This window comes from Manacus vitellinus, unplaced genomic scaffold, assembly GCF_001715985.3.
Source record: "Manacus vitellinus isolate BGI_N305 unplaced genomic scaffold, ASM171598v3 scaffold_0_pilon, whole genome shotgun sequence".
NCBI classification, from domain to species: domain Eukaryota; kingdom Metazoa; phylum Chordata; class Aves; order Passeriformes; family Pipridae; genus Manacus; species Manacus vitellinus.
In genome coordinates this window covers 31,045,107-31,062,371 of record NW_021938789.1, presented here as the reverse complement: position 1 = coordinate 31,062,371, position 17,265 = coordinate 31,045,107, and the positions used below count along the sequence as shown (strand labels likewise).

At 35.9% G+C, this 17,265-nt stretch overlaps 1 protein-coding gene across 2 annotated transcripts; it reads right to left on the bottom strand.

Moving 5' to 3' along the window:
- Window positions 1-2,244: 2,244 nt before the first annotated feature.
- FBXO8 (F-box protein 8) lies at window positions 2,245-16,736 on the bottom strand. 2 transcript variants are annotated; one of them, XM_008933107.3, is made up of 6 exons: window positions 16,608-16,736; window positions 14,960-15,293; window positions 12,694-12,820; window positions 5,395-5,513; window positions 3,790-3,986; window positions 2,245-3,001 (listed from the first exon to the last, which is right to left on the bottom strand). In XM_008933107.3, exons 2-6 carry the CDS (start codon window positions 15,283-15,285, stop codon window positions 2,814-2,816), a joined length of 957 nt encoding a protein of 318 aa, XP_008931355.1. In that variant the 5' UTR covers window positions 15,286-15,293; window positions 16,608-16,736; the 3' UTR covers window positions 2,245-2,813. The 2 variants fall into 2 exon arrangements, with proteins under 2 accessions (XP_008931355.1, XP_017926304.1); XM_018070815.2 differs by having other exon boundaries at window positions 14,960-15,296; window positions 16,608-16,721.
- Between the last annotated feature and the right edge of the window lie 529 nt (window positions 16,737-17,265).

Genomic DNA, 17,265 nt, shown 5'->3' with positions numbered 1-17,265 from the left:
TTTTAAGACAGAAAATTGCCTAATTTCACATAAAGTCCAGATTATTAAAATGCAAAAAATTACTTCTGAGTCACTCTGGAAAAAGACTCAAACTGGAAAGAAAAAAAAAAGGACAGAAGAAATATCTATATTCATTCTTTGTTTCTTGGTTGCCTCTGAGGGAATTCACACTTTGCATGTTGTGTTTGCTACTTCCTGTTCAGCTCTGAGCTAGAAACATAATGTACAACATGAGTTGGGCACTAATCATCTAACACTGTTCGAAATCCTATTGGGAAGATCAGATGTGGTTATCTGTATGCCATTACGGTTTTGTTTCCTTTTCCCTTGGACTTGTCCTATGAAAATTTTAATCATACCATCCTGTTTCTAATTTATCTTCTTGGCTGCTACACTGGCCTTGAAGCTTTCTAAACCTTGCTAATAGACGCATTCATCTACTCCAGAAAAAAAACATGTTCTATCTACCTGGAGGCTTTGTTTTGTATCAGGGTAAATGGAAATTAAGAGAAATGCAGACTAACAATTCATGCTCTCTTATCAGTGCAAAATCAAAACCAGTATCACTAATGCCAACTTAAATACAAGTCAGAAGAGAATTAAGCCTTCCTCTGCATTTATGGTTTGAGAAGAAAACACTTCCTAATAAGAATAGTTCTAACTTCAAAATTCACTGCATTCTTCCTATTACATGTATAACTTCTGCGGAGTGTTTTCTAGAAAGCTGTATTCTGCAGTGTTCACTTAAGATCACTTTAATGAACCCAGGAGACACTTGTCCTTTATTTTTGGCTTTACAGGTTATGTTAAAAGTTTTCCCACTTGTTTAATTTTTTTTTAATTTATTTGTCTAATACAGGAGCAGAAAGCCGTGTCTTAAACAAAGCTCCCCACCAAACCACACACTCTTTATTTGTGTTTAAGATTAATTGACTGACCACTGCAGAACACATCCTTGGACTTCTTGAAATACATGAAACAAAACAGAGTGAAGAACAGTTATCCTGAGAGAGGCAAGTGATACTGTAAACCTGTCTGGAAGACAGCTGCTATACTGCTGGCTCCTGGCTTTGTGTGTGTATGCTACATAAATACAAATGGCATTTACACTTGATTAAAGGTAATATAATAAAAAAGTACAATTTTTTCTGTGTGCATTTTTATATGTGGACCAGAGCTATAAACAAAATGTACTAAACACTTGAAATAGCAGCAATAGCTACATTTTTTCTTCCTGTCATTTAGGCAGCCCTTATGTGGACTGTCATTGCCATGATTATTCTCACTTTTAAATAAAATATAACACTCCCTATGTACCAAATGGAAAGCAGCAGCGTAGGCAAAGTGTGTGCCTATGAGGAGTATGCATTCAGTTCCTGGCTCTGCCATGGGCTTTCTACATAGAAGATCAGATTAACCTGATTAATTAATGAACTAAGAATGCCTTCCCACCTCACCTCATGGTGTGGTAGGGAAAAAGAATAAATGTACTTGTTGCCATGATGAATCCAGATGCTACTGATAGCTGAATATTATGTAAACAAACCTAATGAAGAACAGCTCTTATTTTAACTATGTTATGTCAATTTAAGAAAAGCACTGCTCTGTGAGTTGTCTGAACAAAAACCAGGCAAAACCTCATTCAATTCCTGCACATGCACAGCAGTTGCACTGCTAATATTCTACATACTTCAGACACAACCTGTCCTAAATAATTTTTGAAGTATTTCCATAAATCCAGAACTGTCTAAAAAGCTAGCTATATGACTGATTTCAAAAGTAACTCAGTATCTGACTCTGAAAGGGCTCTTGAATTCTGCACAGTCACTGCTCTAATCTTGCACAGTCAGTTTTTAACAGCTTTAGCAATGAGTCATCTGGTATGTATTTGCCCAGGCATTTCCATCATTGACACTTCCAGACTGAGGGAACCAGCTGAAAGCAGCAACATGTTAGTAGCCCCTACTACTTTTCCTGTTTGGATTTTTCCTTGCTTACTGGGCTGAATAAGTGATTGTAGCTGCCCTGTTTCCCAAAAACTAGTGTCTGCAAAATAGGTTATATATGTAAATTATGTAAAACTCTCTGTACACTGCATTATTTCCCTTGGCAATCCCTGTATGACATCAGGGTTCATCTAAAATAGAGCCTGTAATCTTTAAAACTGAGTGAACAGCAGATTGGCAATATGCTAATTCAAGTTAGTAAATATAGTATAAAATACCAGCCTAGATATTTTACAAGTGTTGTCATCTCCTAGAATAAACTTTATTGTAGTACTCAGACTAATGTTTCTCTAAGTTATGCATCTGAGGTAGTCAGCATTGTAAAAAAAAAAAGCAAACAAAAGTACAACACTATTTTAAGAGATAAGAGGAGAAATTTTAGTTAAAATATTTCACAATAAAATAATTATGCTTATAAATCTCTTCAGTTAAATATATACACATTACACAGTATCCTAAAAAGAATGAACTTATTAAAGTTTCAAGCAGATCTAACGCACAAATTCACCACTTTGTCAGCTTAGACTGTAATGTCAGTTTAACATTCGTAAATGGCTGTGTCAGACTAATGGCATTGTTTTGTGCAAAACTGAAAAAAATTATGAAAACCAAGTCCTTCCATTCCCATAGTAAATAGATAGAAAAGGTAGTTTACACATACACACACTTACACACACAAACTTTGATTGCATACAGAGGTTAGAATGACCAGCACTAAAATAACCCCCATCTCTACAAAATAATTAATGTCTTGAATTGACGTAATATTTGAAAATTACAAATTTTAAGTGCTAGCAAATTGTGCTTTTAGGCAGCCACATGGCCAATAAGGTAGATGTTGTCATAAAGGTGCCCTACAAAATCTTCACTAATATTCTGTGCAGCTCGCCGCGTATTTCGGATGAATTCCCTCTTTGACATTTTGTTCTTCACGTGAGGGCTTGTTAGATCAATTGAAAGTAGAATCAAAGAGTAACACAGTACATAAACTGCATCTAGACAAGAGAGAATAAATAAAAAAAAGTTTAAAGAAGAAATTGTGATCATTAAAAGTATTGTTTCCTCTCTAAGAACCTTATGGTCTTCATCATCTGGGCTCATAATTTTGTTTACATATATGTATGTATATATATACATATATAACAACTCAAAGGGGTATCCCAGTGAAATGAAATTGAATACAGAAACTTTCAAAGTAATAATGTCAGCAGGTTGCCAAATGAGAATTCACAAATCTCTTAATATTTCTACATAATCCAAAACTCACTAAGGGCTTTATTCATGTTCATTTAAACAGCTTCTTGAAGATTTTGTGAACTAAAGCCAATATCCTGCAAAAGTTTATCTTTAAAAAAGTAAGCAGTTCCACTGCTGAAAACTGCTTCCCCCCAACAAATTAGAAATGCTTGTTAACTTCGATGAGGCCCAAAACTCCCTTTCATTTCTGTGAGACTATCCACAAGGTAAAATGCTAAGTGTGTAAGACTTTGCAAGAGGAAATTCAGAGACAGTAAAAAACTCAATTAAAAAGCTGAAGCACAGACAAAAGTGAAGGAAAGATAACATGGAAATAAACTCTATTAATCAGCTAAAAAAAGAATCTGTATATTTGGGTTTTATTTTTTTTTTTTTTAAACCCAACTGGAATTATGACTGTATACTGAACCATGTTTGTACTTTTAGAAATATGTGTTTAGGTGCTGATTTTAAAGCTATCAGAAACAGTAATATCATCCAGAAACAAAAAGACTGATCCACAAAATCAAAGCTCATTTTTGCTTACCAGGACTAAGGCCAAGTTCTCTCATCAAATCGGGATTACAAGCACAGAATCTGTGAGAGAACTTTGTTATGAGAGTTTCAAGGTACTCCCCACGCTCCTCAGGAGCATGAATGTGTCTGAAGAACTCTCTCAGTGCATTTGGCAAGAACTGATTTCTGAAGTTGTGCAGCGTCACAAGGTCATCCAAAACATCTCGCCTGGTAGAATGAAAACTCACATTATTAGAGAAGTTTCTTTTAACTGCGGAAATATGAAAATGTAGGTTTTAAAAAAAACCCTGAAAGCGTTAGAACAGTAGGATCTTTGTTTTCTGCTGAAAGGCAAAATGATCACTAACAGCACAAAGATAATATCTACACGTTTTTCACTTATATAGTAGTCAAATACTATAAAAATATACATTAATCAGAATTAAAAGTTTCTTTATATGTATATTCAATCAGTCTACATGGAGGTTTTGCTTCCTTTAAACTGTGACAAAGCCATTAAAAAAGACAGTAAAGGGAATAAATTCATGTGTCACACATTTGGGTGCCTAAGTAGAAGCTACTATAGGAGTGTCTTGTTAAAATCAGACTTCAGCTAGACCTTTCAGTACTAAGACGGGAGTTTCAACATTAGAAAACTGGTTTTTATTTTTAGTGTCTGAATACACTGTTTATGAAGGGAAGATGAATGGCAGTAGTTGCTAATATTAACTTGCAATCTCGTCCACTAAATGGTTTTGTGTATTTTCTATTGACTAAAAGATTGATAATCTGAAGTTTTACAGCACAGGACTGTCAGTAGTGATAACACTACAGAATAACTCCTTTTATTCCTTTAGTAGTAGAAGTTCAAGAGGATGACGAGCAGGAGGGGATTCCTGCTAGGACGAACAGAAGGACAGCAGCATTTCTATTTAGATGCCTTTATTATTTTCCTTCTCTTTAACTTCTGTTGAAAGTGCTGGTGCTCCTCTTTCCCCATACCATCCCACTTCAATCTGATGGCATAAGAAAGCACTGTAGAGACAGAACAGCACACTACAGCAAGGAGACTGTTCCTTACTGCAGCTCATGATGCCTCTAAGAGGATGCACCATTGCATCTTAGGAGGTGTTTGGGACTTGCAGTTGAGAAATATCAGACAATCAAATAATGGTTAGGTGATTCAAAATTAGTTAAAAATCTATCAACCCTTGGTAAAGTGATAACTAATTTGTCTGATTAATATCCATACTAGATAGGGGAAAAAAAACCCCTCAAATCAAAAAAAGCAGCAAAATATCTATAAAATCTGAATGTTAAACAGTGCAAAGACTATCCTGCGCAGTTTAAATGCTCACCATAACTTCAAAACAATTTATGCCCAGAACTGCAAAAATGCAGGAAAATCCCGAGATGTGAGACTAATTGTTATAGGTGGTATTTTTGAGGGTTCTTATAACGTGTTACAGTCACATAAATACTTAAACTGAATAACTGTTCAGATTTAGCAGCATCATTTAGTTGCATTTTCTTGCCTTTTTACACTTTAAAATTGCATCACTACAAACAAAATATTGTTGAATGGTGCTATACATTGAAAATTCATAGAAAATGTTTTAAGAGAAATTCAAATTACCTTTCATCAAGGTAGATTCTCAGCTTCTTCCAATTTAGTGTTCTCGTGCAAAAGATAAACTTAGCTATTTCTTTTGGTGAATCGTCTAATATGCCTTTGGACATAAAGTAGTTGACTCCCTGAGATAAAATACATGTACATATAAATTTGTTTAATCTTCATAATGTATTTGGGAACAAGTATTGTACTTTACAATGTAGGAATGTCATCCTACTAATTAGTTGGGTTGTTTTTCAGAATGATCCCTCCTCCTCTAAATCACATTTCAACATGCACAATACACTCTAAAATTATAAATCAAATGCAAAGAAACAATTTATTGTTATGGTTGAGATTTTACATTCAGTCTTAGTAGGAAATTTTAAATTATGAACCCTATAATGAGAATGATGGTTATTTAATAATTTCTTTACAGTGTAGATGAGTATTTTTATTTTCATACTTTGTAATAGTATTTAAAATGCTGCAGGGACCATAATGTTAATTTCATAACTTTTGTAAATAAGAAAATCTTAGCCATAATGTGTTTAGTCTTTAATATCTTTCATTAAAACAGTAATGTTCTCACATGTATACGATGTATCACATTCAAATAGATGCATTAAATGCATTTGTTTAAATGTGTAATAATGCAAATAAACACAAGCACGCTGATTTCAAAGCATAGGTAAATATCAACATATATAAATATGCATACACATAAATAAGAACACTATGCCTAACATAAAAATAGTTTAAAAACACAGAATTGTATATATTTCATATTCATATTATGATTTCCACAATTTTACACTTCCACAAGCACACATTTCTTGCAGAATAAACATGCCAAATTTAATTTTAAAGTATTTCAGTGATATTCAGGATTCTTTCTGGTCATTGAAATATCCCAAAGCATAAAAATATTTCCCTTATGATCTCTGAAACCAAAACCCAATTAATGGATTTAAAAAGCGTTCACATTTTTCAATAACAAAAATCTAAACCTGAGAATAACTAACCAACTTCTTCCAATTCAGTTTGGTAGGGGCTGAGAGCGGTTCTGAGCATTTGTTACAAGGCTTAAGTACAATATATCTTGACTGTAGAATAACATTGAAATGCAGAACATGTAGGACGGTGCATTTCTGCACAGAACAGTGTACCAAGGGCACAACTTAAATCATCTTTAAAATACTTCTGAAATATTTTTTCATAAACCCGCTGATATCAGGCTTCCAAATACTTTGCAAGTTTGCCCTTTTAGTTTACATTACATCTATAAAGACGTAGGGGCAACCTGTCATTCAGTGCGTAAGCTAAACTTCCCAGTACTCTTCAATGTTGTGTCAAAAAGAAATAAAGGACTGAATGCAGGTTTGGAGCATTTTAAGAAGCAGATTGGTAAGGCAAAGCCTCAGTTGCATCAAGCAAAAAAAAAAAAAAGTAATTAGAAAATATGTTTAAGAACAAAAGTGAAAAGCCAAGAAAAACCTGTAATATTAACTAGCTATTTTTACCAGTCCATAATTTTTGCTTATATATTTATAGAAAATATCTGTTAATTGGCATATATTTATTTCATTTAAAAAATGGTTTATAAAAATAAATCTTGCAATGTTAGGATCCAATTTTAAAAGAATCTGTATTTAGGACTGTAATGAAGCATGTATTGCACTATAAATTCACATTTCAGTCCAAATTAGATCATATTTTTGTCCATAACATGGATGGACAACATAACGTTAAGTACTCTTTTGAATTAGAGCTAAATAAGAAACTAAAAATGGGAGATTAAAATAAACAACTGTGTATTAATTCCTCAAGAATTTTGGCAATTTATGTAAGATGAGCAGCAGAACATCTTTACATATATCCCGACTTAATGAGATTTACACTTTTGCTTCAGTAATGGGTATTTGCTTAAGGTAGTACCAACTGAAGCCTGGCGAGGAAGTCTGAGTAGCATTCCTGCCACAACGAATAAACACTTCTGCAACACTTCCAGGAAATACCTGGCATGTCATAGATGAGGCAGAATGAAAATAACACCTTCTTTAAGACAGACAATGGGTTGGTTTCTCTGTGACAGTAAATGCTGCATCCTCTTTCTCGTGCACTAGATTGCAACTCAACATCCAATCTTCCCCTGATAGGCTACGAGGTGTTTGCACAGCATTTTTATTCCCTGTCTCTAGTTCCCTCCTTCTCCCCCCACCATACTTAATTCTTGATAATATCTTTCACTGTGAATGTAGTCTCATTCATTTTCCTCAACTCCTTCACAAGTAAACAGAGTATAAATGATATTTACCACATACCATCATTTTTAGTTGCTTTTTATTTCATTCTAAGCTATCAAAAACACTTTGCAACAGCAGAGACCTGATTTCTCTGTTAAGTTCTTAAATTTTGTCTCCCAGCAAATGAAGTTCATTTACAAGATTTACAGCATGTCATTGAATCTGCTTTTTGTAGCACTGTAAATACTGCCTGGAAACTTTCTCAGAAACCACGCTTCAAATAGATCTCTTTTGGTAGCTAGGGTGGTCAGTTGTGGCATACAGACTAGCTGAAATAAGTAGTTCTACACACTATTAAAACCTACACTAAGATTATTTATCAGTCAGCTGGCGATTCCCTTAGGAAACATCTGACTGCAGTCAGGTAGGCAGATCTGTGCCACTCTCTGCTGGGTCTGAAGAGGCCTTTTTAACACTTGGGAGACATTGAGGGATGAGCACATACAGTATGTTCTTTTAATTCTGATTCAGAGCACTATAATGTTCTTAGCATTAGAGAATTAGGAGAGATGCCTCAAGGATACCTTGCCTCTGTGGCAAGAATATTATCACCGAATTTCAGACAGCTCTGGATAAAATATCAACGTATGGAAGAGTTGATTTAAATTACATATGCAAATAACAATCATAATTATAGACTAATAGTAACAACAAAAGCCATTTGTTGTATTTCAGTATGTTATTTTTTACAGTTGCTCCTTTTTTTCCATGCACACAATGCTTGTTTTCCCAACTTATTCTACTACAGCACTGATGCTCCTTGCTTGCTTTTCTGCCTGTTTCCAAGAGCCTTTGCATTCGTTTATATCCATATAGGATACCTAAAATGGAAAACTTTTATTTTTCAGTATTGGTTTCATTTCTGCATTTATTTTCTTCGCTGCTAGGAGTACTTTCAAAACACTTCAGTACAGCAGTCAACATTAAAACTTTTGTAGTTGCTTTTGACACCTCTGTTTATATATGCATACAAAACAAACCAGACATATTCTAAGTTAATGGCACAGAAATTTTGGAATCAGTGTTTTTCTACATATATAAATAATTTCTCTTTTTCATATTCAAATGGAATTGTTTGCGAAGTCAGTCAGGAAACAATGAAGCTTTTTATCTAATGCCTACTTAAAGGTAGTGCAGGAAAATATATGACAAATACATTTGTCAATAAAGACAAATTTCACTTAATATTTCAAATTTCACATAAATGGCTTTACACATGCCGTATTTCTTTAGCTTAAGAGTTTTTAAAGGTGACTAAGGAAAACACTAGTAGCCTCTTTACATAAACATTTTTAGATGGTTTATATTACTGCAAGTTATAAGTTTTTACATTTTGGTAGGATTACAGAAGTATCAACAAAGTGCTCATTTCTTTCTAGTCTGTACTGTATTTAAAAAAGGTGATTTTGATCACCAACAAAATTAAAATGTTTTTAAAGAAAAACTGAGAAAATATATGAATTCAAGTTTAAATAATAGCTTAATTATTTACTTAAATTCTTTGGAGATAGTGACTGTCATTTTATTCTATATAGAGAGTATATAGCATAGTAGGGTGCCAATTTCTTATTGGGGATTCTAGGTAACAGTAACATTATTAGTAAATAATAATTAGACATGTATGGTATTATTGCTCCCATTTTTCTAGAGAAATGCAGTATCTTTATATAGTTCATGGTGCATCTTCTGGAAAATATGCACAGTACAGATGAGATATTTTCTACTAGAAATTTTTAAGATTCTTTTACTAAGTAATGAATCAAGTAATTTGGTGACAAACGTGGACACAATATATAACATACACCTCAGTGTCACTTTCACTGTATGTCTTTAAAATACAGTTTCAGTGATACAAACTTATGATGGCAGAAATTGCAAGTAGAACACAGAAATATTTTCCACATTACACAGAATCCATAACTAATAATTAACAAGATTAAACCTCTCTGACTTTAATGTAGAGTTTTCAAAAGGTTTGAGCTGTATGTTCCTTTCCAACTTTTTTGATAAATCACACAAAAGAACTTCTTCCCCTATAGCATACACATAATTCTGGTAGCCTTCAGACAGATAAATCAGTGCATCTAAAAACTGGCTTGCTTAGTAAATGATAATGAAATAGGATAAGTTTCAAAAAAACCTGCTTAGAAATATACAGCATTGTAAACATTCCACCATCTACACACTATAATTAAAGTCTGGTAAGGTAGCTATATACAAGTGGCAAATCATTTAAAATGAGGAAGAGGTCAGAAAAAACTGACCTCCCTGACAAAAACTAAGGGCAGTTGATAGTGAAGAAGACAATCAGAAGAGTGGAAAGCCAGGCTTAGCATAAGTACTCTTACTGAACTTTATCATTATGCTATATAAAGGAAATCACAACCTCATTAAAGACTGACAGGATGAAAAAAAAATAGATCTTTCCTGACCAAAAGATTTTATTTTGTACCCTCAGTTTCAATTTTAACTACATAGCATAGCTCCACATACTAAACAATATATTTTGTAGGGAGTTAGAAACTGGATAAAAAACAGTGGGAAATAACTTCTGGTTGCTTACAAATTCTGAGTCATAAGCACATGAGATGAAATGAGCACTGCATGAGAAATATTTCACATACACCATACACTCCCCTTAAAATAAAATACAGCAGAGACCATATAGGCAGATTAAACAACGTAATATTCATACTCATGTGTTAATACTGACACTAAATTCCCCCCTCTCCAAAGAAACAAAAAAAAACCGGGTTCCAAAATCTTGGCTACAATGGTGGCGCCATATGAAAAAAACCAACAAAACCAATCAACCAATCAACCAACCAAACAAAAAAAACCCCAACCCAAACATGCACTGGAGGGTTTTTTTATGTGTAATGTGATTAGGCACATCCTTTCAGCTGAATGTGAGCACTTGCTATGAATTATGCAAGCTCATGCACACAATCAACACACTAAATTACAGCAGATATCACAACACCATGCAAACAACAATGGCTAACCAGAGAATCCTACCACAAAGTGTGTAGATGCTCTTCCCTACCCCGTGAGCCACCGCTAGCTCTGGAGCTGTTGCTGTGGAGCCTGGTTACCCACTTTCATGACATGGGCGGTGTCCTTTGGAGAATCTTGCTCCTGTGGCTGTAAGTATTCCTATTTTTATAGTAATTTGATCAGGTCTGTTATCAAATGTAAAGCAGAGTTTGGCAGGAAATTCGGAGACACAATTTGTAATAGTGGAACCTCATATCATATAGTCCAGTCACAGTGTCCTTATAATAATAATTCTGCCAATATCACAATTGTAAACGATAAAAGCAATTGTTGAAACTCAGGCCCTGAATGGTTCCTACCAGGCTATGGTGCTCCACAGGGAGAGAGGAACAGAGCCCTTAGGAGATACCCTGAGGTTCTCATCTCTCATTGAAGCAGACTGTTTGTACTACTATTGTACAATAAAACCATAATGAACCCATAAGAAGCAAGAGGAGCATAATAAAGTTAATACCTAAATTAGGTATACTATAAGTTAGCTCTAATCTGCAGATCTTAATTTCCTTTAAAAATAATGGATTTTTTTATTAAGTGCCTTTTGTGAAGGCTCCAAATACTTTAAACATATGAAGATTACTTTATATACGGTTGAAATATAACAGCACATTATAAACTCACATAGTTAAGTGAAAAATTATGTTAAACTGAAATACAAAGAAAAATTTGGATGGACAAAGTTGCTACCAATTAAAACTTGATATATTATTGAAAAAATTTAAGTCACCTAAATACTGCATTTCATTTGAAAACCTTTATATTTTTTACTAAATTTACGAAAATTCTGCTGAAAATCAATATTAATCACTCAAGTGGCAAGGTGCTGATATCTCAACACTGTGTATCAGAATTCAAGGCAGAGTTGTATGGGAGAAATTACAAAATACTCCAATTTTTGATAAAAGTAGTGGTCTCTTGATCAAGCGGAATATGTGATAAAGCAAGAACTTAAGCACAATCACATTATTGTAATGATTTATACCACTGCTTTATTTATTTCACCCTGTGGTAACAAGTTCATGTTTTCTGTATCATATCTGCAGAGTGCAATTTGCTTCTAGAAGTATATCTTTTCATATCTCTTAGTCCTTTTCCTACTTTGGATTTATTCAATCACCACTTCCTTGCGTATGCAGAATTATATGCAGGAAGTTAATGCTACTTTTGTTCAGTATTGCACTGTGTACCCTCTTTTCCTACAAAACATTAAGCAGGAGTCTGGCTTTGTCACTTGGGCTCTAATTGCATATCTTCCAGGCAAAAGTTGTCTACTTTCATACTCTTTTCTTCTTTGAAAGGTGACGGACTGAAAGAAGAAACTGACTGTTCCAGTTAGTTACATGAATTAATAAATGCAAACCTTTCAATTTGACATGGGGTATTTTTTTTGAAGATAAATTTATGTTTTTCTATACTATAAAGATTATGCAATACAAACATCCACAGAAATCAAATCAAACTGAACTTCAGAATAGTTCAGCAGTATATCTTTCCCATAATACTTCAAGATTTGCCCTTGATAGTGGAAATTAAGTAAAAGTCGCTTACAACAAAACGTAATTGTCATAGAAGTAGTCAGACTTAATACCTCATTCTACTTTACCTGAAGTGGAACCAAACTCATACTCTGTAGGAGCATTTTAGTATTTTAATTTATAGAAGTGTATTATTATCCTTTAAAAATTCACCGCTGTCTCTTCAGTTAGGATATGTGCCTCGTGGTTATGGATTTCTGGCATCCATAGGTCAGACTGGTGTACAGAGTACTTAGGAGGCAAGTCATGTAAATGGTGTGCACAGCTACAATACTCAAAAACGACCAGAATAGGGCAGTAGCTTAGTATTAACCACCCCTACAGTAAAACAAACACTTATTAAAACTTGTTTTTTATATAGCTATAGTTATAAAAAAACAATCACAATTATTTTAACTGTGTATTACTGTCATCAACAGTTCACTTACCTCATCAGGGTTGGCATTAAAGGTGAGACTTCCCTCATCTAGCTGCATATACAATTTTCTAAAAGAAAATCCTAGAGGCGGATTCTTATTGTATATAGAACAGTGACCCCAAGTGGATTTGCACAACCTACGAAAACAGAATTAGTCTATTATAAAAATTCTTTTCTGAATTTCATATATTTTACAGAAGCAAAATGTAATCAACACTGCAAAGCTAAATACTCAAACTGTAGGAAAAGTTAGAAATAGGTTATTAATTCTTTCAGTTATTAATTCTTTTACATGTATGTTGCCACAATCTTCAATTATATGATCATTGTTTTCTTCTCACAGAGGTTTTGGTGTATTTGAGTGCAAACTCGAAACATATCCCAGTAGGTGGCATCATAAGGAAATCTACACAGTGGAGACCTCTGGCCCTGGTAGTATCTGAATGAGAACTGTGAGGAGTTGTCCTCCTGCAGTATTATGACAAATAAAACACTGTTTCTTTTCTTGTGCAGTGAAGGGGACACCACATCTGCACAAAATGATGCCATTAACTCACCACTTTCCCCACCTTTTCCACCAGAATCTTCTTTTTCATGTCTTGGCCAGTCCTAATTACTAGATCTAGCCCCATCCCTCTGTATCTTCTACAACTTCTCAGTTTCTTTCCCTTCCATCTCAGCTTGACTCTGTACCTCAGTTTCATTGGTTTCTGTCCTTCATCTCAGTCTCCTTGATGACACCATCTGAAACCCCCTTTAACTTTCATTTTCTATGCTCTCTAGATTCCTTATTGAACTGGTAGTTTTGCTTCAACACACCTGCTTTGTAACTAATTAGGCACAATGTTTAGGACCAGCAAGGAGGACATGGCACAGACTTTGTTTTCAGTTCAGACCTGGGACTTATTTGGACTGAGTTTGGAACTGCAGCCACAGGACTTGCCAAAGCTTAAATGCATCCAATACATGTGGAATGCTGAAGATCTGTAGATGTCTACAGAGATTATGCAAATTGAGATTCTTATTAATCTGCTAAATCAGGACACATTTTCATTACCAAAGGGCATACTTTGAATGTGACCATTATTTGGAAAGATTTCACTAGAAATGATCGAACTATTTCCAGAATGAACTTTGAGGAAAATACATTGGAGTTTTTTTGCCCCTGTATGTTAAGAATATATACTGCATACAACAAAGAAGCTCTAGTATCTTCAAGCTTGAGCCTAGGGAATTTATTTGTACTTAGGGTGGGTTTGGTACCAAGAAGTGAGCACAGTACAATGTGTACTGATAAACTTAGAAGGTTACTGGTATCCTTCACTGGAATTTCTATTTCCTGTCAATACAACAATCCCCAACAGCAGAACCATTGTGACTATGAAATTATATTGCATTATCCTATTGCTAGGTTCATAAAGCAGGATAGGAAGGGAAGCTGCTTAATTCAAACACAAAGGGGCAAGGAAATACACAAGGAAAGGAAGAGATGTAGAGCACAGTGAAAGCAAAAGAAATAACCTGAACAAAACCCTAACTTACAGATATAGGTAAGAAAATGTGAAAGAAGTTACAAGTTTTGCTAACCATCTACTCTGAAGATAAGTATGACTTCATGAGTCTTTCCTTGTGTTGTAAAACTTAAAATATCAAAGAAAATATTGTTAATTACCTTTTGATATTACGGTATTTTGTATGAAAGAATGTTCCTAGACATACAAGCTCTGCACATGTTTTACATAAATGTGTTTAAATCTAGACTGCAGACATTTCACTTGAGAAAAACCAGCCTTTTTTTCCCCACCTCCATAACTGTCTTCCAAAAAAACATATACTAAGTTGCTCTAAGACAAATATAGTAGATGAGTTATCCTGTCTTTTCATTTGGAAGTTTGTCTGAATAGCATTCCTCGCTCAAGCTAGACACTGGTTTGAAGTTCAGAGAAATAATACAAACATTTGAGATGTGCTTTGAGCTGATACCAAAGTGAAAACAAGTCCTGTTTATTTTCCCCATAATATGCCAAACAATAGGTGTGTAATAACACACTTGTGCCAAATACACTTGTGTACATAGTAATCTCAAAAAATACCCAATAGTAATTAGAAATCCAGAATAACACATTTTTAAACTACATATGCTTCCTCTATGTCAAAACTCATTTAAGTCAGGAATCCTTTGCTAAGGTCAGAGTGCCAAAAAGCACTTACTGAGATAAATTTAAAATCTAATTATTTTTATAATGTCCAGGTCACACTTTTTTGTTCATGCTTACCCTTGCCAGAGGAGCTCATCATTAGCAAGATCCTGCCAGACACATGAAGCTAGACAGAGGTCAGTTGCATTCAGGTATGACAAAATGGTAAAACTAAGCTCTGGTGGTAGCATTTCCAGGTTAATGAATCCTTCTTGTTCTTTAGATTTTCTTGTCTTCAACAGGTGGTAGATGTCAATGCCTCCTTGGGCTTGTTTGCGATGGCTTGTATTGGAAACGTTAGCAGCTACCCTCCTACCATGCTCTCTGGTAAGATAGCCTGGTCCACTGTATCCTTGCTGTTGCAATTGCTGGTTCCTAGCAACTCTCCAGAGTCCCTGACCCATCTGCGAGCCTGCTGGACATAAAATCCAAATTAAATGTTGACGGCTATTAATAAACGTTTGTAAGACAGACTCAGCACACACCGCAAAATAAAACTGTAGGACTGATCTGAATAGATAAAAAGTGAGTTTTGTCAAAATTATGGTGACCATGTCATCTGTCTTCATAAAGCAACTGAAAAAATACTGAAAACGAAACCCATAAAACAGCCTGGATTTTTTCGAAAATTTCCATGCTTGAAGAGTTACAAAATTAACAATAAGCTTCTGCAAAGAGTACCAAATATTATTTATATCCTATGCAAGTTAGGAAGCCTCAAGCTTCAGAACATTTGGAATCTTTAAACTTCCTTTAAAATTTAATAAAAATATCCTATTTAGCGTCAATGAAGCACTATAAAATACAAAGAAAAACAAAAATGCCCTGAGTATTGGGTAGCACACAAGATGAGGTTGTGACTGACATTGAAACAAAGTTTCATGACTTCAAGGATAATGCAGTAAGGATTTTGGGTGCTTAGAAACAAGAGAATGAGTATCTTTTCAAGCTTTCTTGCCTAGCGTCCTAACACAAATCCTTCAGAATAATGTACTCACATACTTAAAAAGAGGACATCACTGCAGAGATAGTATAAAAACCCTTTTTGTAATGTAAAAAAAAGACTAAAAAATACATTCGCTACTTTAAGGACCAACTGAAAAAATTTTAGAGAAGAAACAAAGTGAGACACAATTTAAACCATTCTAGAACCAGCTGCTGGAAATCCACAAGGCTCCAATATCCGTGTAGCTATTCAGCAGCTTATATGCTAGTTGTTAGAACACATATAATCTTCCTCATCATGTAATTACTTTCAGCTTTGTAGTAATTCAGGAAAAACGCTTTCAGAACTCACTCGTAACGCAAGATGAGCAATCCCATTGTTATAATAAAGTCTTTTAAGTAATGGTATCCAGAAATACATTTTTAAATTATTTTGAACATACATTTTCAATCTCCAGATTCAACAGGCTACTCATATGTATGTTTTCAAACTTCCAATGATGTAACTTCATCTAGGAATTTAAACCTTGATAGCTTGGCTGTAAAAACTATCACAGTAAAAATAACCAAGCTTGTTTCTAAATTGCTGATCTTTTCCGGCTCTGTCTGGTATCTATCAAAGGCTGATTTAAATTCTAATTGCGTCTTTTTCATGTTACTTTGCTACTACATAATAAATTCTTTAGCAGTGTTGACAAGCACGATAGGATACTAAAAGCAATCTTGATTAATGATGCATTAGCACCGGCTTCTACTTCGTTAAATAAAAACCAACACGCACTCTTGATCTAAATGCTCTCCGCTTTATGGCAACCGAGCCCTGTGGCTGCCGTTTTGCAGCCACAATCATCCCCACAGGAGAAGTTCCTTCTTCGTAAACCGAGGCCCGTAAACCGTGCGAGTCCCTAAAGGGCTTTAAACTAACTCGGGCAACCAGGCTTGGCGGGCGGAGGGCACAGCCGTCCCGCAGGCCAAAGCCGCCCGCGTCTCACAGGAGCTCGCAGCCGCGCTGCTCGCCGCCGCCGCGGGCCGCGCCCTCCCTCAACACAGGGCTTCCGGGATCCCGGCCGGGCCGGCAGGGCGGGCAGGGAAAGGCCGCTCCGCTCCCGGCTGGGTTGCCGGCCCGCCAGGGCCCCATGGGCCGCCCCCGAGGCCCCGCCTGTCCCATTGGCAGGCCTGCCCCGCCACGCCCCCCGGGGCACTCGCGGGCCGTACCTGAGCCACCCGGGTCCCACCAGCCGCCGCGAGAGCCCCGGCCTGGGCGCCCCGCCCCGGTCCGTGCGAGAGCGCGCGTGGCGGAAGGGGCTGCGCGGCCCGGGGAGAGGCGGGGGCAAGCGGAGGGGCGCAGGAGGGAGCCTGGGCTGGGAGGGAGCCTCGCAGGAGGACGCGCCCCGCGCCCCCGCGTTTCCCCACGGCCGCTCTGACGGCTGCTGTTGTTG